Source organism: Cryptomeria japonica, chromosome 11 (genome assembly GCF_030272615.1).
Source record: "Cryptomeria japonica chromosome 11, Sugi_1.0, whole genome shotgun sequence".
NCBI lineage: Eukaryota > Viridiplantae > Streptophyta > Pinopsida > Cupressales > Cupressaceae > Cryptomeria > Cryptomeria japonica.
The window spans coordinates 236,952,186-236,977,643 of NC_081415.1; the positions used below are offsets into that span (position 1 = coordinate 236,952,186).

General features: G+C 37.0%; 1 protein-coding gene across 6 annotated transcripts; it reads left to right on the forward strand.

Moving 5' to 3' along the window:
* The first annotated feature begins 389 nt into the window (after positions 1-389).
* LOC131064003 (protein SENSITIVITY TO RED LIGHT REDUCED 1) lies at positions 390-19,987 on the forward strand. 6 transcript variants are annotated; one of them, XR_009111193.2, is made up of 3 exons: positions 390-594; positions 709-1,705; positions 19,805-19,987. XR_009111193.2 is itself a non-coding variant. In XM_057998011.2 (2 exons), exons 1-2 carry the CDS (start codon positions 585-587, stop codon positions 1,530-1,532), a joined length of 834 nt encoding a protein of 277 aa, XP_057853994.2. In that variant the 5' UTR covers positions 390-584; the 3' UTR covers positions 1,533-1,817. The 6 variants fall into 6 exon arrangements, 3 of the variants coding, with proteins under 3 accessions (XP_057853994.2, XP_057853995.2, XP_057853996.2); XR_009111192.2 differs by having other exon boundaries at positions 19,814-19,987; XR_009111194.2 differs by lacking the exon at positions 19,805-19,987 and adding an exon at positions 15,362-15,789.
* Positions 19,988-25,458: the final 5,471 nt, after the last annotated feature.

The following is a 25,458-nucleotide window of genomic DNA, read 5'->3' on the forward strand; positions in this document are numbered from 1 at the left end:
AGAAAGATATTGCAAAATCTTTAGTTATTTCTAAAAAAATTAAATCTCCTCAATGAAAACTTGCTGAAGGTCCTCGAATCTCATTTCACCAATTTCACTAAAGGTTAAAGCCCATTTAGATAGAATGTCCGCCTCCAAATTGTTCGACCTTCTAACGTGACTCACTTTGAAGTCTTCAAAATTGAATTACTTATAAGATAATTGTTGGACATATACAAAATGAAATTAAATTAGGGTCTTCTTTCTATTTTTATTTTTTTATAGCGTGTATGTATTATCATTAAAATATGGGCATGACAATGGGCTTCTCTAGCACCCTTGTATTATTTATTTATATTATACTATTATCGTTTTCAAATTAAATTTAATTAGGAATATTCATCCAAAAAAGTATTTTCATTTCTGAGTCTCGAAGTTCCGCATTTGCCGATGCGATATGGTTTGCGGGCATCTTTAGCCGCGGCGATTTCAAGACCATATGGTCTGCGGGCATCTTTTGCCGCGGCGATTTCCAGACCATATGGTGTGCGGGCATTTTTACCACTGACCCTTTCCTGCGCTTTATCAGCCGAAACAAGGAAACAATGATCGAAGGTATGTAGATCTCTTGCGTTTTACGCCATTTGCTAATTGCCCCTAGTTTTGATCTCAAGGAAACATTTGCATAGATAATTTTGATTTAGGGGTCATTAAAAACGTGGGATTCAGACAATGCTGCAATGGAATGGACTGTGGTGGTGGGGAGGAAAAAGAAGAACAATGCATCTAGGTACAGAGAACCCCGGAAAATTGATACGGGTTCTTCTGACCAAACCCAATATTTATCCATGGCGGCCTACGCATTTGAAGCAGGGGGAACTGAACCAGTTGACTCCGATGAAGATGACAAAATAATGAGTAGAATGCGTAGTTCTCTGAAGAAGGTAGCTGAGTCGACCTTCTACAAGAAGCTTCTCGAGCAACTTCAGAGCCCTGAAGTGTTGAACAGTGTAATGAGAGTGGTGGGAATGGATTCACAGCTTCAAATGGTGGTGTATGGAATCGGGAGCATTGGCGATTCGGAGAGGTCACGCCTGCAATTGTCTCTCGCACTTTTATTGAAGCAGCGTTTCTGTTGGGTGGGTGAGATAGAGGTGTTTGACCCAATTGTGACTGCATCGGAATATAGAGTTATAAAGTCTCTAGGGTGCACTTTCGCCGAAATCAATGAGCAGGGGAGGCGAACAGTCAACAGGCCTACTCTGTTTTTCATGCCTCACTGTGAGGCGTTTCTCTATGACAATGTGCTCCAAGTAAATTGGAGTGCCCTGCTGTTGAACAGAATTGTTTTCTTTGGCAACAGCTTTAACAGCTATCTTGAGAACTCATCTGTGTCTCGGAATCCTCCTGGATATGTTTTGGCCATTGCAGAGCATGTCCATGAGTTTGAAATCCTGACTGTTTCTAGTGATTTCTTTCCTGCATTTAACAACATGAGTTGGCATTTCTTTCACTTGGATCCTTCCTTGGATCTTAAGACTTTGAAGATATAAGAAGAAACCCGCACCAGACCTCATCCCTTTTACTTTCAGGCAATTTGGGTGGGGCAGACATCAATTGATATGAAATCTTGTTAGGCTGCATTGTACAAACCAGGGGACTCTTGTACTGTTGTATTCTTGTAAGAGATCGGACTCTTGGTCATGTCCAAAAGGAATTACTTAAGGTATGATAAGGATTTCTCTGTTTCTTCTCACCTTTTTGTTATATCAATACACATGATGCTAGAAAAAGAGGGATCTTAGGTTTTGGATTTAATTTATAAGATATTTATGATCTGTGCCATAGTAAATTTTATGAATGAATTCATGGGGTTTCCATTGAAACCCTAGCGAAATCACAACAAAGAACTATTGCAACCTAGCTAGTTTTTTTCATATTGGAAATTAAATTTTACAGTAGATGACAATATTGTTTTCTTGTACCGATTTTTTTTTTTTGGCAGTTCACTGATAAAATTTTAAATTTATATATAATATTTATGGTGATTCAATATCTAAATTTTATGTCAATATAAGGCTTTTAAACAAAGATGTTGAAATGGGGCAAATATGGAATAAAAAATATCCCTTGATAATGTAGGGATATTAGGGACCAAACTTTTATATACAGTTTTGTGATGTGTGTTACCTTAAATAATTAAAATTTATAACTTGAAGCAATTTTTTTTAGAATTAAGAAAAAATTATCAATAATGGGTGAATTAGACACTTTTAAAAAAACCTAAAAATAATCAAAGGGTAACATATATAGCACCATTCAAACATTCTAAAAATTGTTTCTGAAAATCAAGTCACACATGATTTTTTTTTCTTGCCTAAGAAATTGTTAGGTTCCCAAAGATGCATCCCCTGCAGTTTTGGATGTGTACCCATACTGGGGACATTTGGGAATACGGGAATGCCTTGGAGATGTTACCCACTGCCTCTCGTTCCTTAGCAAATTTTGAAGTGGGGACAGGAAACGGCATCATGTATTTGGGGATGGCTGGCCGTCCCCTCTTCAATAAAGTCAGAAAACAAAAATAAAAATTGCCTAGCTTAATTAAGAAGTAAAATTATGTGTTGTGTTTTGGGCTCCCCATGCCACTCTCAACTCTAAATGAAGTAAGCATAGTTTCTTTATGCATTCCACACCCAAAAAAAATCACAGCAGCAATGTTGGAGGAAAAATATTATTGTGAGGAGCAAGTTGCAGCATTAACGAGCAGTGGGCACTAAGGAGAAGTAGGGTAGTTATAATGTTCCCTTTTTGTAAATGCCCTAGTTTTTGCCCTTATTCAGATCTGTTCGTATTCGATGCTTCTGTTTTTGGAATGGACTGTTGTATCTTACTGTGTGACAAACTCAGTCTATTCTGCTCCTTTTATCAGGTCAGATTTTCCAATTGATCGCTCTCAAATCTGAAAGAAATCTTCATGAAATTCTGCCTTAGGACTGCTCCAAATATGTGTCTGATTTCTGCTCATGAATGTTTGAGATTTTCTGCTCATAGGGTCTTCACATATCCTCCTTAAATCTGTTCTTAATCTCAAATTGCAATGCCCCTTTCCTGGATTGCCTTGTAATCACAATGGTTTAGATGTTATTGCACAATCCCTTTGCTGCTTGTATGATTATTCTGGATCTCCTCCCCATCTTTGCTTGCTGGGCATTGCCTCTTTATATCCATCCATTGGATTTGGAGGGTTACGTCTCTTCTTTGTGATCATGACCCTTAGAGCGGGTCATGTCTCCTGCTGCCAGATTGTCACTCTTGCTACTAACCGCACCCCTTCCTTGCCTAATCACCTCATAAACTATTCATTTCTTTCTTTTGGAGGAAATCGCATGCTGGAAGGAAGTTTGATTAAAGGCAATTATCACTTAATGTGTATACTGTAATTCCTCTCTCCCACAATCTACTAAGGCAACTGTAGACTATCTATTAAGATCATCATTGGCGCCTAGGGAGAGAAATCGTGAAGTCTTAAAGTAGTAAGATGATTTCTTATTGAGCCTCATTGTTTGGTCGGGACATGACAGTCTGCCCTTCCCAAAATTGCTAGGCCTCAAGCAATAGTGGGATGATTATGGAGCCTAGTTCATAATCCCCCTTTTTGCTGTGTTACTTTGATCTTTGTGTTATCACAAGGACTTTTCATATATCGAGCTGAGGGTTAGAAGCATGACACACATCTAAGACCTTACTTGCAATGTAATTTCCTAAATAAACTCATCTCTCTTGGTTTACTCTTGTTATTCTCATGTTCTAGGTCAACAAAAGATAGAATTCATGATGATAAAAACCAGTAATCATAGATATTCATGTAGTAGATATGCCAAACACGGAGTATACACACAAAAACATGGAGCATACACATGAATGTATGCAGACACGATACACACAAAGACAAGTATTGTTAGATCCTTCTCATTGACTAGAATGCATCCATAGATTTACCCTAACACATTTTGGAATCAACCTGTTTATGCAAGGAAACAACAAATCAATAACATGCTACTCAATCTACCATTAATGATTTAAGAAACAATGAGCAAATTATGATAAACATTATGACTAGCTAATTTTTCTATAACCAATCATTGCTTAGTTTGGTAGGAGACTCAAAAGAATGTTGGTAAATTGCCCAACCCAACTAAGCCCGAGAGCACGAAATATCCAAGTCATGGCCATTTGCATGACATCTCACAAGAGGCAGGAACGTCCAATCAGGATTGGATCCATCCCTTGGGGTAATCAATTCATTACTTAGCCCATAAGAGGTAGGAACGTCCAACCAGGATTGGATCCATCCCTTGGGGCGATCAATTCATTACTTAGCCCACAAGAGGCAGGAACGTCCAACCAGGACCAGATCCATCCCTTGGGGTGATCAATTCATTACTTAGCCCACAAGAGCCAGGAACGTCCAACCAGGACCAAGACCAGATCCATCCCTTGGGGTGATCAATTCATTACTTAGCCCACAAGAGGCAGGAAGTCCAACCAGAACCAGATCCATCTCTTGGGGTAATCAATTAAATTTATTAAGGGTGTTCAATCATAAAGGGTTAGGATAAGGAGACATGATAGGGTACCCAAGGGATCCTCTACCCTAGGCCCAAGAGTGGTTATACCATCTCTCTTGGCCTCATGTGGCCTTCTGCCATCTCATATGCGGTGCTGTACCTAGTGAGGAATCCTATAGCTGTTTCCCCCCATCTTACCATCCTTCTTCTTCATCTTTTGTTTCTTTATTGGATATCGCTTCAATATTATGGGCCTGGCTTCTCTTCCCACATTTATGCCCTGGCTGCCATATTTCTTTACATTTGAAACACAAGTTTTTCTGCTTAAGGTCCTTTGGATTACAGATGTGCTCGTGCCTCTGTTCATCTTTGCATTTGTAGCACACCTTTTTCTCTTTGGTTTCATCTTGTTTACAAGTGTGTCCTTGTTCCCATTTCTTCTTGCAGTCAAAGCATAGACCCTTCTTCCTTAGTTCCTCTCGTTCATCATGAGGAATGAATGTCCTCTTACGGCCATCCTTGTCATGGAAGTGCTTATCCTTTGATGTTGTCTTTTTAGAGTGATCTCGTCCCTTGGTTTGGGCAGCTTCCAGCCGAGTAGCCTTAGGGATTGCTTCTTAGAGAGTAGAGGGATCCAAAACATTCACTAGTCCTTGGGTTGTATCTGTTAGTCCCTCTATGAATAGGTAGGTGACCCTTTCTTCAGATATCCTGGGAACCATAATGGCGAACCTTTGGAATTCTGTGATATATTCTTCAAGAGTCTCCCTTTGCCTGATCCTTGTAAGTTCTTTGAAATATTTTTGGGGATGTGTTTGATCAAATCTTTCAATAAGTCTTTTCTTGAAAGTATCATAGGTTTTTATATTCTTGTGATCTTGGGTAACTAGGCCATGATGCCACCAATCGTGGGCCATTCCTTCTAAGTGTAAAATGGCAAATGTGATGGCATCCCTTTCTGTCATGGGACAAAGGGTTAGGTATGTTTCTAGTTTTTGCAGCCATGCATGGGCTGTAACGTTACCTAACCCATCAAAATTTGGGATGGACAATTTCCCTATTTTATTTTGTACACTTAGGTTAGGCCGGTTATCTCTTTTGCTATGGGTGCTCCTCATTCCAGCCTCACAATATGTTGTGAATGGAAAACTTCTTTTCACCTTGGGGTCCAATCCTGCATATTCCATGGCAAGTTCCCTCATAGTTGGGTTATTGATTTCTCTAGTTTCCCTTGATGATCCCTCTTCATTTAAGAAGGGGGGTCTATTTGTGCTTCGGTTTGACCCTATTGTAGTTTCATGATTGTTCTCGGATTGGCTGGGGGTATCTTCCCTTTCACGCCTTTGGTTTGGTTTAAGAGTATTGTTTATGTTTTGAAGGGCTTGAAGTAATGCTTGGGTTGTTTGTTCTGTTAGTTTTAGACTTTCAGATTAATGCAATGTTCAGAAAATAGAAATCTATACAAATTTTAGATTAATGTTGAATGCTGTTTAGGATTTCCAGAATTAAGCATAAGTAGAGAAACAACCAAAAATGAACTCACAACACACAAGTACCCTGGGAAAACCTCCTAGGAGGAAAAACCCAGCCAGAAAGATCCTTGGATCTGATTATGAATTAAGCAAAGTTTTCTGATTACAACTTATCTCTTAGGGCTTTTGATGACGCAGTTCACTTAGCAAATAGGTCAGCACACAAGCTGCTCTCAAATAGGTCTATAGTCTGCTGTCCAGGTCTGCACTTCAACAATCAGATCTGATATTTCAATATACACAGTCTGCTGCAGATCTGAGATTATATGCAAGAGCCAGCACCTCTTCTTGAATGGAATTTGCACTTTCAGCAGCAGAGATGATGGAGAAAGAGGAGCTACAAGTTTCACAGTGGACTGGAGATAATTCGCACCTTTCAGAAGTATTTCGCATTAGCTATAATGGCAGACTGAATTTCATAAAATGATATGTGTGTTCAAGTGTATAATGATTCACTTTATATCTTTATTTATACCCATATTATTCTTTAATTAAGTCGGCCTTGAATAGGGTAAATTGGCGCCAAGGTGTAGCGTATCCCTTTTGGAGGCTGGGCCTATTTTGGGGGTGGCGTGTTGGAAAGGGGCGCAGCCCTATTTGAAGATGGCGTGAGGGAAAAGGGCCCAGCCCTAGAGAGTGACGTGAGAGGAGAAGGGTCCAGCCCTAAGGGGCGGATTCCAATGTTGCCTTAGGCAATTGGAATCCGCTCCTTTCCTTAATTAAAACCAACATGTTCGTTTCTTTCCATGAAACCCCTCAATTCATACTCCATTTGTGAGTCCTTTGTGTTAAATTCGTGCCCCAGATCAGTAATCAGATTTGTAATATTTAATCATGCCCTAGTTTATTAATCAGATTTGTAATTTAGTAAACTATAATCAAGTAGATTCAAGAATGGAACAAGGAATCAAGAGACAAACACAAATACCTTGGGAAAACCTCCAAGGAGGAAAAACCCTGCATTAAAGACCCACAGGTCAGATTATGTATTCACTCTTATTGCACAAATACAATACTTAGCTTGCTTTTCTGAATCTGATCTTTATGTATCAGATCTGCCCTTTTTGCATACTTCAAGTCTGCACCAAAATGCCCTATATCCTCTTGAAAAGTTCGCCCAATCCTTGGACAAGTTCGCACAATCTTCTTTGGTGATTTCGCACCTCTTGTTTTCAGAGCTAATTTGTTGATCTCATGGATGATTAAATTGTATTTGCAAGTTCACTTAATTTATATGAGTCCTTAACCTTTATTAACTTCAAGTCGGCCTTCCTCCTTTTTGGCGCCAATTTATTTATTGTGGCGTGGAGTGTTTTAGGGTGGCGTGTAGGTATAGGGCTGGGCTCAACTTGGGGGCACGTTACCCCTTTAGGATAGGATCCAGTCCTATATGGGTTCGGATGTTGCCTTAAGGCAATCCGAACCCATCTTACCTAGTTACAAACAACACTCCCTCTTAACTAGGGAAGAAGAGAATACATAATCTGAACCTTTAGAGTTCCATCTAGCACACAAGCATAGAATGGATCTAGCACACAAGCATAGAATTACATCTCCCACCTAGCACACAAGCATAGAATGGATCTAGCACACAAGCATAGAATTACATCTCCCACCTAGCACACAAGCATAGAAGGTGTAATACAAGTGGGTCTTTACAATTTTCCATCTAGCACACAAGCATAGATTGGATACTTTTCATTCTTGCACACAAACAAAGAATGATCAAAGCACAGCAAATAGAGTCACTGAGATTGGAGCTCCCTCTCAGTCAGGGTTTCATTTTCCACAATACCAAGTCTGTCTCTGAAGTATTCAAACTTCACCCTGGATAAGGGTTTGGTAAGAATGTCCGCAACCTGATCATCTGTGCTAATGTACTTTAGTTGAATGCCGCCTCTTTGCACCATATCCCGAATGAAGTGATAGTGCGTTTCCACATGTTTGGACTGGTCATGGAACACAGGATTTACTGACATTTTTATACAACTTTGATTATCACAATGAATGGTGGTAGGACCACTAGCGTGACCAAATAATCTAACAAGGAGTTTGTGAAGCCACACTGCTTCTCTGGATGCAACAGATGCTGCAATGTGCTTAGTTTCTGTAGTGCTCAATGCTACGGAAGATTGCTTTCTACATGCCCAAGAGATCACTGCAGAGCTCAAGTTGAAGCAGATACCCGAAGTACTACATTCATTATGCAATCTGTAATCTGAACTCAGCCAGCACTCCTTAGAGAGGAACACAACAAATAGCCAGTAACCATAAGTAATAAGTAACCAAATCACATAATGGTAACTCATCATGGATCCTTTAATAATATTCATCTTGCCTTGCCTGTAGAGGATGAATCCAGAACTTTATCATGTACATCTGCAAGACATGAATACAAACACAAGTATATATATGCACATCATGGACTCTTTCCATGATATCTATCATGCATATACACCATTCATTGCCTGCTAAGAATGATGAAGAGCTTCCATTTCAATCTTATCTCAGAGAAGATTGCAGCACCAACTTTATTTGCACACGAGTATTCTCCTTAATCTTCTCCCAGAGAAGAATGTAACATCAGAAAATCATAATTTTTCATCTTGCTCACAAGCATAGAATGAAGTTACATAAACCATAGTCCTCCATTTTGCACACAAGCAAGGAATGAATAAACATAATCTTCTATCTAGTACACTGTCCATCCAACACACAAGCATAGGATGAAATTCCATCTTACATTGCCCGCAGAGGATGGTAACAATTTCTCTTCTCCCTGAGAAGATTACACTACCACCTTACATTACCCATAGAGGGTGGTTGATGAAGCACAATGTATCACTGAGGTTGAGACTCCTTCTCAATCAAGGCGGTGATCTCCACAACTCCAGGTCTATCTTTTGAAGTACTCAAGCTTCAAAAGACTTGGTGAGAACATTTGCAACACAAGATTATCCTGCCATAAGACACTGAATTTTTTAGGTAACTCTATACGACTCTGATAATAAATAATTATAAGAAACCATTCAACAAGAATTTGAAAAACCACACAATTTCCTTGATACAGTTCATGCTCCAATGAATTCAGCTTCACCAATACTCAGTGTCATTGAGGACTGTTTGCTGTAGTTCTAAGAGATCATAGGGTATCCAAGTTACAACAAGAGTTTGAAGTGACTTCCCTTATCTGAGACACTTCAGAATCTGAGCTAGCCTTCTGAGGTGATTACAGTCTTCTGTTCACAATCATTTGAGATTTCAAAATGCAACAAGATATGCTTGGCAGCAACAACATGCTTCAACCTTGATCATGAATTAGCTGAGACATCCACCAATCAGCTGCTTGTCTTCAGATGGATCTGCAAAATCAGACTTTGCTACAGACATCCTCAATCTTAATGTTAGTTTTCATAAAGGTTTACAATCCTTTATTCTAAATATCAAAAGTATACTTGACTTGGAATAATTTGGTTAGATCCTTGACATATTTCTAATCCTAGATCCTTGCGCTAATTATTCCTTATATTCCAATGATGAGAATAGAGTTAAATCATCACATCAAAAACCAAAATACCCTAGACTTAACAAATGATCTTTAATACTAAGTCTTTATTGAAGATAGGGCTCCCTCTTAATCCTTAATCAAATAAGAATCAATAAAGGAACCATAAATCATATAACACTGAAGATGCTACTTGCTTTTCTCTTACTTTCACCTTCTGCAAGGTGAATTTTCAGAAAACCTTCATCTTTAACCTCGAGAGGTTGAGATACAACCATGCCTGAAAGGATCAGATTTAAGCAAGCAAAATACATAAGCCAAATCATCTTTCAAATTGAACAACTGAAATTGAGATTTCTTAGAAACCCAATCACAAGATATAGTCTGACTACATACATATGATTGATAAATATCAATTTGAACAGAATCTTCATACTTTGCTGAACAAGATCCTAATTATATTCAGCTTTGGTGGAAGTAGAAGAAATTAATGAGTAAAATGCTTACCTCAGCCTGAAGAGATCTCAATGCTAATCACTGACTTGTTCATCTTTCACTATTCCTACATATGCTATTTACAACAATACATTCTAACTTCTACTATGTAAGAAGGAGCATCATCATAACCAATTAACTGAAAGCAACCTGTCATGCAATTATTTTAACAGATGACTGACACATAATAAAACTGCATTTGTCACAACATTTAATGACATGAGCTCGAATGCAACAAGGATGTTATAAGGATGGTAACTCGGGATAACACAGGCACAAACTTGCTTGTAGACCTACAAGGATAAACACCTGTCACAGGGAACCTCAAAACATGATTGGCCCAACACGGGTTAATTCAAAGAGAATATCATTTTCCTTTCACACAACCCAACAGGGGTTTTACAAAACTAAGTAAGCACAAACCCATAAGAAGCAAATATTGATAATGAAACCCTTATTATTACATCTTGATAAAGAAACCCCATATAAACAAATTGACAAAGTTATTCAACAGGAATACTTAACCTTTAATTTTCATAAAGTCTCTCATCACAAGGTTTAATAAGGAATTAAGAAAAATACACCTGTTGATGTTTAGATAACACTGACACTGGAACCGAAATCTTCCCCAAAAGAAACTATCTTTGCAGTCTATCTTCAAAAGCCATTTTTCACAATCTCCTCTTGATGTGCCTTAGCACAGTCAGCTAGGGTTTGCAGATTGGTGGGAATACAATTGATTTTGTTAGCAATACAAAATAGTAGTTGCATGTCTAATAAATCTACCATACCATCAAAGATTCAATCATTATTAAAATTGGATCGGATCACATCAAGGGTTAAGAATCATGAAATATATACCAATCTAGGATTTAGACCAATTCTGAAAATCAACAACTCTGAAAGTCTGAATAAGGTAATAACTCCACAGTATACACTTTGCATTCCAGAGATCTGAAAATAAGGTATGTAACAGAAGGAAAGTATTACTGGAAATGGCAACCAGAATTCTAATTACTCAGATTTTCCCAGCCTAATAACCCGATATGAAGTATGCCAATAATATATTTTGCCCTTTATCTTCCCACCACAGTGATGCTCAAGAAAGGAATCGATGAACAATTGAATGGAATGTTACCGCTGCCAGGTTCAAATGAGGTAATCAATTAGTGCCTGCGTTGTGAGGCGCCAGACACATATAAGTAGCTACAAATAACACACCGGTATCTCACTCTCGCTGCCGCTGGACTGAAAGATTTAGATATCCTGTAACTGCTGCGACCATGAAGCAACCGTGCCAATCAAGGAATTGACGACTTCAAGAGAACCCACGAACAGATAAACTATGAGCGCTTCAGCACACATGAATAGTCGATAATGTTAATACTCCTTGTTCATGCTGTGCAAAATCATGACTTTCGATGCCAAATATTGAGAATAACATTTCGTGCAAATCAATTGCAATGAAATCTGAGGGTTAGTATAACCTTAGCTCTGATACCATGTTAAATTCGTGCCCTAGATCAGTAATCAGATTTGTAATATTTAATCATGCCCTAGTTTATTAATCAGATTTGTAATTTAGTAAACTATAATTAAGTAGATTCAAGAATGAAACAAGGAATCAAGAGACAAATACAAATACCCTGGGAAAACCTCCAAGGAGGAAAAACCCAGCATTAAAGACCCACAGGTCAGATTATGTATTCACTCTTATTGCACAAATACAATACTTAGCTTGCTTTTCTGAATCTGATCTTTATGTATCAGATCTGCCCTTTTTGCATACTTCAAGTCTGCACCAAAATGCCCTATATCCTCTTGAAAAGTTCGCCCAATCCTTGGACAAGTTCGCACAATCTTCTTTGGTGATTTCGCACCTCTTGTTTTCAGAGCTAATTTGCTGATCTCATGGATGATTAAATTGTATTTGCAAGTTCACTTAATTTATACGAGTCCTTAACCTTTATTAACTTCAAGTCGGCCTTCCTCCTTTTTGGCGCCAGTTTATTTATTGTGGTGTGGAGTGTTTTAGGGTGGCGTGTAGGTATAGGGCTGGGCTCAACTTGGGGGCACATTACCCCTTTAGGATAGGACCCAGTCCTATATGGGTTCGGATGTTACCTTAAGGCAATCCGAACCCATCTTACCTAGTTACAAACAACACTTTGTGTTGTTTTGGTGGGTAGCCTTCCTCTTTTCCCTTTCTAGAGCCTTAATTGCTCGCTGACTGAGTTGCATTAACTGCTTTCCCTCAGGTTGGCAGGAACATGCTCTGATACCACTTGTAATGTCCCCCTTTTTGTAAATGCCCCAGTTTTTGCCCTTTTATCAGATCTGCTTTTATTCGATGCTTCTGATTTTGGAATGGACTGTTGTATCTTACTGTGTGACAAATTCAGTTTATTCTGCTCCTTTTATCAGATCATATTTTCCAATTGATCTTTCTCAAATCTGAAAGAAATCTTCACAAAATTTTGCCTTAGGACTGCTCCAAATACGTGTCTGATTTCTGCTCATGAATGTATGAGATTTTCTGCTCATAGGGTCTTTACATATCCTCCTTAAATCTGTTCTTAACCTCAAACTTGCAATGCCCTTTTCCTGGATTGCCTTGTAATCGCAATGGTGTAGATGTTATTACACAATCCCTTTGCTGCTTGTATGATCATTCTGGATCTTTTCCCACTCCTTGCTTGCTGGGCATTGCCTCTTTATATCCATCCATTGGATTTGGAGGGTTATGTCTCTTATTTGTGATTGTGACCCTTAGAGCGGGTCATGTCTCTTGCTGCCAGATTGTAACTCTTGCTACTAATCGCACCCCTTCCTTGCCTAATCACCTTGTAAAGTAATCCTTTCTTTGTTTTGGAGGAAATTGCATGCTGGAAGGAAGTTCGATCGAAGGCAATTATCACTTTAATACGTATACTGTAATTCCTCTCTCCCACAATTTGCTAAGGCAACCACGGACTATCTATTAAGATCATCATTGGCGCCTAGGGAGAGAAATCATGAAGTCTTAAAGTAGTAAGATGATTTCTTATTGAGCCTCACTGTTTGGTCGGGACATGACAGTAGTAGTAGAGGTAAATGCATGTTTTTTCCTTTTATGCTTTTTTTCTAAGTTGCAAGGAATAAATTCTTGATTTTTTTTTTCAATTTTTTTTTTAGTTTGCACTTGCATTCTTTTATTTTTCAGGGGCAGCAGCAATGACAATGATAAACATGAAATGAAAGAAAGAAATATAAGAGTTTTAAGCTCAGTTGAGGATTCATCAGGGCATACATTGGAATGGTGTGGGTGAAAGAGGACAGCCACATAATTCATTTGAGTGCCCATTTGCCAAAAAGAAATTTTGGGAAGGGGGAGCATGTAGAGTGTCATTGTTTGCAACAAAAAATTCAGAGGGAGCTACACCAAGATATATTGTGCAGACGAAGACTTGCTTTTTTATTATCAAACTACAATTTGGAGGAAAAAATTGATTGACAATGATTTATTAATTTTCAGTGGCTTATACATTCAACATATGCTTTAGGAGATTTAGAATTTTCTGTAGCTCACTATTCACATATACAATGCATATTCAAATCGAAATATCTTTAAAACAAAATCTGTAATGTCCACATTTGGGGGTATTTCTGATTTTGCCCACAGTAACAATTCCCACAATACAATTTTATTTACAAATAGTATTCTATTACATAACTGCAATCCAATTTAGGGAAAATTGTAACCAATCAATATCAAACATTAATATCAAGGATCTATGATCATATACAAATAATTCCTATTGAAAAACATAGTATCCTAAATGCATTGAATCCAATTCTTAGCATATTTCCAACAGCCAATCATAGTAGGAATTTAATGGGAAGGCCTGGTAGGATGCCCAAAGACTATCCTCACAATTTAGCCTAGGAGTGTGGAATGACCAACCAAGTCAATTCGACCCCTTGGCCCACAAGCTAACTAACTTGGGGTGGGATACTTAATTGAAGGACGCTCAGATACGTGTTCCTCACAAATAAGCCCAAGAGCGCAGAATGACCAACCAAGTCAATTTGACCTCTTGGCCCATAGGGTGGGCTACTTAATTGGGGAAAAACCGGTACTGCTGCACCTCCCTACCACGTTCCCTCACTAATCCAGGTATGATTGCTTGTAGGAGAATTAAATGAATAATTACTAATGTTTCTTGATGGATTTGCAATCAATCCCTTGAAACAAACTTATTTAATGATTCTTGAGAAACTTGCTAGAATTATACAGGTATATGCATATTGCTGGTTACTTTTCAGACTTTCCCGATTCAATGGACATTCCTCTTGATTGATCCTTGATTATTTATTAATGATCTGAAGTACTGATCTTTACTTTTTCTCATTCCCTGTTTTTGCATATTAATTTCTTATTCCCTTTATACCTTCATATCTTATTGGGGAGATACATCTCTTTGAAAAGAGAGGATCGTGTCTCCTGATTGCTGCCTTATTATTCAAGTCAGTTTTGTTTTCTGATTATAGATCAAATGCCTATTTTCATTCATTCGATGCCTCTTTTAAATTATGCTCCTTTCCCTTTAAGTTTATACCCATCATGGTGGAAAGGGTCGTACCTTTTGGTATTGAAGAGACACACCTTTTTTGCAATTGCTGTCCTTTCACTTTACAACTGCGGCCCTTTCATCGCAGCTATTAAGGAAAGATAAAAGATTTTTATTTAATATTAGTCAAGGGAAACAGCTGACCAGCAATGACTAATATTCCTTTTCTTAGGCGCTGCTTGCAACATGTTTTAATTTTCATATTCTTAGGGTCGGCTTGTCTTTAACCTAGTCGACCCTTTTGGAATTCGCTGCCTAGGAATTATTTAATATTTATCCTATTTGGCCTCCTATGTTATTATTGCCTCAGTTTGATAATAATAGTGGTTGCGATTTGGTTTAGGGGCATGACAGTCTGCCTTCTCCAAAATTGCTTGTCCTCAAGCAATTTTTAGATTGGGATAATCATGGAAAGTGTGTTCAAGATGACTCCCAACAAGAAATGGCTTGGTCTTTGCAACTTCTTGTCTTTATTTTATTTCAGAATTCAAGTGCTGCTGTGCTACTTTGATATTATTTCAGGTTGCAAATTTGAACCAAGATGTATTCAAATGAGTTATCCTATTAATTGGAAATTTGCAAGGTTGTTAGTTTTAAGACAAGTTTTCTCCCATCTTTCCGAGAGAAGTAACAAGGCCATATTCTAATAGCATTACTTGTATTTGTCAGAATCCGATTTGGTTGGCTCTATGTTTATATAATGACATGGATATTTCTTCGAGCGAGCTTTCCACATACTAAGATGAGGATTAGAAGCATGACACACATCTATGGCCTTAAATACAATGTTCTTTGTTAGGAAGGTTTGAATACAATGTTATTTGAAATTTTCTCATGTCTTAAAATTTTCCCTATTTTTTAGTAGCTGTCCCCTGTGCCTCCCAAAAAAGCTTTCTTATATATGTTACCCTTCAAGCCCATCCTAGAAACTTGGGGTAACATAGAAAATTTGTCGAATTGCATATCGACTATGGAATTTTAGGTTTTGACTAAAATATTGACCCAAAAACAGAGTTCCCTTTACTAGAAAATATGATTTGAGCTTCTAATTGTGAAGTTGTTTATATCATTAATTCAATATGAGAGGTTGCAGACTGGTGACAGTATAAGTCTACTATCAATAACTCAACATATTCAGCATTTAGATTGTTCTTTTGAAGTTCCATTTTTGACAGGTATTTAGCATTGGTGCATTGTTTTGGACCTATTTACAATTCAACTTGAAATCCATCAGCCCTAGTATCATAAATTAGTATTGTTGCAGTGTCTTGATGTTACATGTAATTTTAGTAAACAGAATGTAATTGCTTACAGTTTTTAAAATCGATAATTGGTTAAAGATGTTTCTGGTTATTATCTACAATGATAATATACTTTAAAGTGAAATAAACAAAAGCAGTGATGAGCCTCATACTGGGATATGCCTCGATGTTAGTAAACCCCTCTGTTAGGAGCATTGTGTTTAACCTGCAAAGTTGCTGAAATGTGTTAGTTTTTATTCATACAAAGAATACAGTCTTAGATATTTGTTTCCATGGTTTGAATTCAATTTTCTAAGTGTGAATCTCTCTAAGTTTACGAGCTGAGACTCAAAACTTTCTTTTGTGCTCATATTTTTGGATATTCTTATTATACTTGTCTCCAACTCAATCTGCATATGAAACCACTCTTTCAAATTCCAAACATCATAATGATGATAAATTGGCCAATGGGAAAAGCTCAAGAATCACTCGACATGGTAGTTTAAATTTTAAAACATCTTTTTGTGCACTTTTGTTCTTATATCTGCATGCAACAGGTGTATGGAAGAAACATCTGGATTGTGTAAAAATATCAAATCTTGACAACATCCTGGAAAGAGAATGAAAGAATTTCTTCTGAGATTAAGATCACATTTTTAATATCGTTGACTACTAAGAAATAGTCATAAAATGTGACATTTTAAGTGTATGCTTGTCATCCCATCATGTAGTGAGTCGGAATCTACAGGATATTATTTTTACGCAATTCTTCCTTTGTTGTTCGCTGGTCAATACTCTCTGTCTCTGGTATATTCTTCGGTTATTGCAGTCTCCCAGATTTACTATATATTTTTTGTTAATTGTGTTGCAATAATAGGGCCTTTTCTTCTGACAATTGTTATTCCTGAAATAAAACTTAAAAGAAATAAAGCTCATCTTTGTAAGGTGAAAAAGTAAAACAAATTGCAGCTGTTCGTAGAGGACTGAGAAAACAAGCAAAATTTGAACAGGGTTAAAAAGGACTGTTGTTTCAACCGAAGTGGTAGCAGGCCCAATAATGCATGCCAAAACATGCAAACTCTCATATTCTGTTTTTTGGTGCAATGATTTTGCTTTATTTATCTTATTCCTTAGGTGAGCCGGTTGAGTATACATATACAAAGAGGCTTTTAACTGAGCAATAAGATACATATATTAAACAGGTTTCATTTAAGGAATAAGATAATAAAGCAAAACCATTGCATGAAAAAACTGAAAGAAGATATAATGGACTTTCTACCTAAAGAGAAGTATCATATGCAATAGAGCAATATTTCTCATGGCAATATAACAAGAAGCTTTAGAGGTTACAATCAAGTTCTCAATCTTCCTGTCTTTATTGTCACTTGAATTTTTGGAAGAGTCCTTTGTATCTCTATAACCCATAGGTTTTCTTCCTTTTCTTGAACCAGCCGATTTTTCCTAAAGGTTATCTGTGCTTGAGACTTTCTGCAGGTTGCTTGTCAGATGGGTCCTGGAACTGTTGAGTTTGTTTTTCTTTCCAGCTTAGTCTATGCTTTGTGTCACTGACCCTTCAATCTACATAGTTATAATCGATCACAATGAGGTGGCTCTATGGCTGTGTTGTCAGGACCTTGAAGTGATAGCATGTTGTTTGTCAAGTAAATTTGAAGTTGACTTCTGCTGTTTCAAATGTGCTTGGTAAACGATGCCATATAAAAAATCCAGGGTAAAATTATCTATAAAGTATTAAATGTCCATATTTGTGTGAATTTACTTGCAATGCTTCCACACCTGCTTCATTTATGTTGGAGTCCTTGCTATAAGCCATTTGCATCCTTTGCTTTCCCTGACAAAGGGATAGTATTATCCGCATATCTTCAATACACTAAACCATCTAATCCTGTTTTGAACAATTTAATGAAGCTTGTTTCTCATTGTCAATGCCTAAAGCATCTAAATCATTTTCTCACCTAGGTTTCAAGCATTTGATAGAACAAATTTGGCTAAGTCTCTTGCAAGCCTCGCAGCCTCACCGTCAAAATTAAAAGAGCCAATTTTCAGTAGGTTGTGAGTTATCATTGGGGTCTACCATTTGGGAGCTCTAATAAGCCAGCAATATAATGCTCATCTGCGGACTCATTCTTTATTAGTAGTTTGATGGGCCATTTCACCCGTCTTATTTTGAAGTTGGCTATCATGGAGTAGATGAGGTAAACTAAGAACTTTGATCTTAGGGTTAACAATTCTCTTCTTGGATGACAGAGGAAGTCATTTAAAAATTAAAATGGCTTATTTTCTAGCATTCCAACAGTACGTTTAGGAATAAAGAGCTAGAAATTTTGATATTAGAACTCTGCCGAAGGCCACTAGGAAATGTGCTCAACCAGTTCAAGGTGTCTGGCTAGAAATCACTTTCAAAAGACTGGGGGAGATCAAAATAGTGACAAAAGTTGTACTATCTTTCCTTGGCTCTGATACATCTCAGAAATTGTTGGTTCAGAGATTCTGTCGTCTTTCTAAAATACATTGTGCATCTAGAAAGTCTGATGATTGCCTTATTTTTGACATAGTCAGGAGGTCATAAATCTTATCTAGGCTAGTAGCATCAAATTGTTTGTTTTAGAGGTAACATATAAAACTTCTGACAATAATACTTACTATTACCTACATTCTTGAGTTAATATCCAGCTCTCGCTCATCGTTTTCACTACTGTTGGCAATTTTTGTTCGATCAAAATCATTCTGCTCTAGAGTTTTTGTTGTCCAGATTACACAGTGTCATGCAACCTGGTAAAATTTACCCTCTGAGCAATGACATTACCTTATTTTGTTCTCTTTTTTACACGAGTTTAAGATTTTGAAAGGTATGCTCCCTCTATCAATAGACTGTTATCTTGCTATGATTATTACCTGAAGTGCCGTGATTTCCTAGTTTTTAACAATCAAAGATTTTTAAAAGTGAGGTTGTGGGACCCAATTACCCAGTTCTTCAACTGTAATCTGTGTGAGGCTGGAGGAGTTGTTAGGGACTCTTAGAGTAAGTATCATAGAGAACTGTGATTCCATTGACACCAAAACTAACAATTTTGTAGAAGCATGGGAATTGCTCTATGGAATTGCCTTGGGCGTGGAACACAACTTCCAACATATTGTTTTAAGGGATGATTTGGCTATGATCCTCAATTATGTTGATCAGTAATATAAGAATTCAGTGCCCATGAGCTGTTGGAGCCTGGTCAATCTGATTCAACATTTTGTTCATTTTAAGATGTCTTACCGATTTTCTTTTTTGCCATAGTAAATACCATCTCAATACCTATGCATATGCAGTTGCAAATAAAAGTGACTAGGGGTACAAGATCACAAGGATCTCAAGTCAGATACCTGAACCATCCCCACTAGAACTGGGATGACCTATGCTTGCTGAAAGGCCCTTCTTGCTGTTTTCTGGCTTTTTAGATGTATTGGGCTGTTGCAGTTCTCCTCTTTTCCTTTATTCACCTTGACTTTAGCTCTTGCATACCGGTAATGTTTAGGTTAGCAGTAGGTGCATTTGCCAATTGGATGAATTTCCTTTTCGTGTCCTTTGAGACATCTTTATTGCAGCCCATGTACACCTAAGTCAGGCTGTTCTGTGGCAATATTTGTAACTGTCAGCAGTTATTTGAATTTAATGACTAAAATAGTGGCTACTTATTGCTGCGTCGGATCTTTATGGGCATTTTAGAAAAGAGAGATACTTTGGGAGCTGTTGAGTAAAATAATTCAATATTTAGCTTCTAAAACTTCCAAACATATTCAGTCTAACATATAGTTCGATTTTGGCCAAGATCTACTTGTATCTTTTTTGAACTTATGTGGAATTCAGTTTTTGCAGGTATATTGTTATGGCAATTTCAAGGACTGAAGTTTTCTGGGGACTAACTTTTGGAAATGACTGGCAAATTTTGTATTTTTTCCCTTTATAAAAGGCATGTGATGTTTTAAGGTGAAGCCTTTGCAGTGGAACTAGAAACAACTTAAAAATTATTACTACTCTCAATTCAGGTGATCTTTGATCTATTAGTAAAGTTGAATGGTTCACAAAGAGCCCATCAGGGAAAAATTAAAAAAACTAATAATACAAGACATTGTTATGAGTATTGATTAATCCCAAGAATCAAACCAAGAAGAAAAATATTTTTTCTAGAAAGAGAAAAGAGTGAAAGGAAAACAATATTCAAATTAAATTAGATAAAGTAGTTTAGACTAGTAATAAAATATGTGTTTACATTGACAAAGGAAAAGAAGTTATTAGCTTAATCTGTGATACAGAATACTTCGTTGCAACGTGCACTTTTTGGTCTGACTTCTGCATTTGCCATCAAGTTTGCATCAGCAGGGCTCCAACGGATTGGAGTATGATTTTGCTTTGTTTGGAGCCAAAGTCGCACTAGCTACCTTGATCCTCATATTCATGGCTTTGAACTTCTACACAGCCTTGATCCTACAACTCTTACCCTAAACACAGTTTCTATTCTTCAAAATATGTTGCTTGTAGGTACTCGACCTGGTTGGTGCTTGTAAGCACCATTAAGATTTGCTATCAATTTGGGGAATCTATGACTTATCTTGATTATAGTTAGGTCCTAGTATAGTGATTCAACAATGATTGAACTAGATTAAAGGCACACCACATAGAATGCAAATGCTTTAGGTATTTGTCCTTACTTATGTATATGTCAATGTATGGATTACTTTAGATGCTTGATAATGATACATGAATAATGCTTGTAAGTACTCTTGGATGCATCTCTAAATTATATAGGGCTATGCCCATGTATACACCCTAACATTCAAATTTGAATATTTTGTGCAACTACCAATGGGTTGGCTTGGGACCATAATAAAATATAAAATTTTGAAATTGGAGGTTGAGGTAACTCTAACCAACTTGATCTAGGATCAAAGTCTCCTATATAATCTTGACTCGGGATTAGGAACAAAAAGACAATGGATTTGGTCCAAACAACTAGGGAATAGGAACTCAAGTTCAATTCAAGTACAAGTTGAATGCCAACTCTTGAACAAAAATACTCAAATTGAACACTAGATTGTTGCATAAGAGGCAAAGGTTTAAGTGTGCAAAATAAGGGGAAAACTGTGAAGCCATGCATGCCAAAGTAAAACAAGCAACCAACATTAGTGTAAATGACAAGCAGATTCATAAAATGGTATAGATATGGATGGTGTTTCATATTTTGGTAGCTTCATGTTTGTTAATTTTGTGGATCAGAATTAAAATTTATCTTCTTCTATGTATTATCTATCACTGAATTGTTGTATAAATCTGATTGTCTTCTTTTATGTTGCAGGAGAGGAGGAACATTTTTTATTTCAATGTCCATTCTCACACATTTCATTTGGTATATGTAGTGGGTTGGGTACGGTCAAGCGATGCCTTGACCGGCCATGTCTTTTGGACATGGCCGATCAAGACATCACTTGATCGTGCCCCCTCACGATAATAAATGTTTGAATGAGAGACTTCATTTATCTCTCATTCAATCATTTATCTTACCGAGGCTATCATGCATTAACACTCCCTCTTAGCTAGGTAAGATAAATGTAAAAGGTATTGGGAGCAATATTCATAAATCATATGATGCTTATCTTGGGACCATAGTTTCAAGATGTGAATTGCCTTTGTTGGCGATTCTATTCACAAACTCTTGAGTGGATTGCCTCTGTCGGCGATTCTATTCACAAACTCTTGAGTGGATTGCTTCTGTCGGCGATTCTATCCATAAGCTCTTGTGTGGATTGCCTTAGTCGGCGATTCTATCCATGAGCTCTTGTGTGGATTGCCTCAGTCGGCGATTCTATCCATGAGCTCTTACGTGGATTGCCTCAGTCGACGATTCTATCCATAAGCTCTTACGTGGATTGCCTCAGTCGGCGATTCTATCCATGAGCTCTCACGTCGATTGCCTCAGTCGATGATTCTATCCATGTGCTCTTACGTGGATTGCCTCAGTCGGCGATTCTATCCATGTGCTCTTACGTGGATTGCCTCTGTCGGCGATTCTATCCATGAGCTCTTGTGTGGATTGCCTCTGTCGGCGATTCTATCCACAAGCTTTTACATGGATTGCCTCTGTCGGCGATTCTATCCACAATCTTGAGTTATTGTAAGATCGTCACCTTCCAATAACCTCAAAAATACAAGTGGAAATCATTTGGAAGTCGTCACTCCCTTATGATTTACACAGGGCCCATAAAATAATTATTAGTATTAATAATAATAATCAATTTTTACAATTTTTACCTCAGAAATGTTCAATCTTGATTAGTAAGCTCTCTCTCAATCACAAGGTATCTTGAGTTTCTTCTAGAGAACATATTTTTCTGAACATACGTCTGAATTTCTGACTTCAGCAAGGGACGCTTGTAGTTTAAGTTTGAGAGGACAAGTTCTTGCAATGTGGCCATATTCGAGACTTTCAAGGAGATATCAATCTAATCTTAATCGGATCTTCTTTCAGGCGGTTAGGCTTTATAGAAGGAAATTTGGCTCTGATACCATGTTAATTTTGTGGATGAAAATTTAAATTTATCTTCTTCTATGTATTATCTATCATTGAATTGTTGTATAAATTTGATTGTCTTCTTTTATGTTGCAGGAGAGGAGCGTCATTTTTTATTTCAATGTCCATTCTCACACATTTCATTTGGTATATGTAGTGGGCCCGGTACGGTCAAGCGATGCCTTGACCGGCCATGTCTTTTGGACATGGCCGATCAAGACATCACTTGATTGTGCCCCCTCACGATAATAAATGTTTGAATGAGAGACTTCATTTATCTCTCATTCAATCATTTATCTTACCGAGGCTATCATGCATTAACAATGTTTAGATCCACATCCATTGTATTCTATAGTAGAATCTAATAGAAATATTGAATGAGCATAAGAAAACACATAACAATGCCAACAATCAATATGTAAATGAAAGAGGCGTTTGATTTATGAAAATTCTTGTAAATGTATTTGGTTATGGATTGTTAACATAATTATGTATGGTAACTTCTTTTCATGTTATATAATTCCTTATCAATTTTTGTTTATTTATTTGGTTCTATCATTATTCTTAATATTGTTGCTATTCTATGTTTAATTCAATATGTATTTAACTTTTTACATAATATAATTATGTCATAATGATATTATTTTATAACAATATAATTAAACATTTTCCTATTTTAACATTATTATATTAAACCTTATCTTGTTTGACTTGTGTGTTTACTACTATTGTTCTAGCCTTATCAAATATTTAAGCCACTTTCATCTTATAGTGATTATATGTTTGGACAACGTATTTATGTTTGGTATTGTTATTGTTTTATTGTTGTTTTAATTGTTTGTGTCTCTTTACATTATCATTATTATTAAACCTTTCCTACTTGTTCAAAGTTTACAATAAATGTTTGAGCCTTATTTAGCTAATATGCTTTATTTATAATTTATTGATTAACATGCTTTATTAAAACACACTCTCAACTCTATATAGTATTTGGTGATGTTCCAACATTTTGTTGGGCTCAAAGAGAATCATTAAGCAGTTGGGAGTGAAGGGCGTTGCTTCGTTTCAGTTATGAGTTTTAACAATTGGGGCTTGTTTTTTGGGGCTCAATTTTGTCTCTATGTTAGTAGATTTCCCCTCTAATTGGGACTATCTTTAGCATATATTCAACCCAAAGGCATGGAAATTTATGTATTCACTTTGCAAACCCTTTTTTCTTGTCATTCTATTCCTTATATTGTTTGTTTCACTAATCCACTTCACTATTCAAGTTTTAAATCTAAATCCTTTTAGATTACATCTCCCTTCTTAGAGAGGATACAAAAGCTTAATGAGACACTAAGTGGGAGAATGTTTCTCCACTTTTCCTTGGGCATTCCACTTAGCTTGCTTATCCTCTAATCTTTTATTCCCAGTTTTCGAGAATCTTGAGTCCCATTTTTGGTTTCCCTTGTTTTCTTTTGCAAAACTACATTCTCTATGAGTATGTTTCTTTCATCCACATAAAAGTCTTCTAAAGAAGGTAGTATTTGATTCTTGTCTTAATTAAATATAATGGGCTTAAAAAGCCAAAACTATTCACAATTTACAACTCAATGTTTATTCATGAAATGGTAGATCAATTCTAAAAATATTCACTCAGAGCCTCCAAAATAGTGAAAGGTACATATTGAAGTGGCTTAATTTTCTTGACTTATCCATATAGTAGTTCTCATCTAAGGGTAACCAAACTTTATTTCCCATCTTGCGAGTGCTCATTTTTTATGTTTTTGATTAGATAAAATTAGAAATAAGGGTCCCAACTGTATTACAAGGCAAGCTCACAAGTTAATGAGAACAATAAAAAATAAAAGTGAAACCAGAGGCCAAAACCATTTACAAAAAAAATGCTACAAAAGAAGCCAAAAACAATTACATCAAGGAAGACAAGACCAAATGCAACACCACTAAAAATCACCAACCTTGAACTAGTAAATCTCACACCGTTTACCTTGTTGTGGAACTGAAACACGTTTCAATAATTTTTTTTGTCTTTGGACAACAATTAGAGAAACCTCATTATTGAGATTCTTAGATTGAGGAGAGAGGATGAGAATTCCTCTCTATGACCTCAATTAGGGACAACACATGAGAGCACTTGGTTGGGGAAAAGTCTAGTGGAAATTGCAACATAAACATATGGAGGTACTCCAACATCATCACCTAAAGGAGGATCAAGAATATCTAGAACATGATTACTCTAAAGTAGACTCATTGTGCCCCACCATCGTGTTAGCACCCTCAATTTTTTTTCAAATTTTGATGGTCCCAATTGAAAGAATCAAAGTTATGCCTTGGGAAATTCTTGAGTATCCCTTGGCGAACATATCCTTTTTTGCAAATGATTTTTTGGCCCGGTTACCCATTGCTGAAGTTGTTTATGTGCTCCTTATCATGTAAAATGGCCCCATAATCCTAGATGTTTTCCTCCAGCCGGTCACACATTCAAAAGGGAAGTATGGGGGCGTTACACAAAGCTACTTGGGACTTGGTGGGATGAGTAAAGTTGCTTCCCCGAGCGTCGAGTAAGTCTTCATTTTGGTGCTCAGTCTAGTGTTCGGCTAATATAGCCGATAGATGATTTGATGAGGTAAGAAGGAACAAGTTTCACTTGAGGCTCGATCAAGCGAGTTTTGTATTTTATCGAGTCTCAAGTTGTGTCTAGTGTGGCATGTGTTGCGACTACTGTGATAACTCAGAGCTCGGTGAAAAGTTTGCAAACATTCTAATGAGTCCAGAGTATAAATGGCCAAAGGTTTATAGTCATATGGTAGCAAGTTTTGTGTCTTGCAACTCGTTGGGAGGGCTTCTTCCTTTGATGCAGGAGCATCCCCGGTTCTTGGCAATCTTGCATCAACCAAAAATATTTCTTTTAAGTTTGTTTTTTGTTTTGCAGTTTCATCATTTCTTTCTGCAT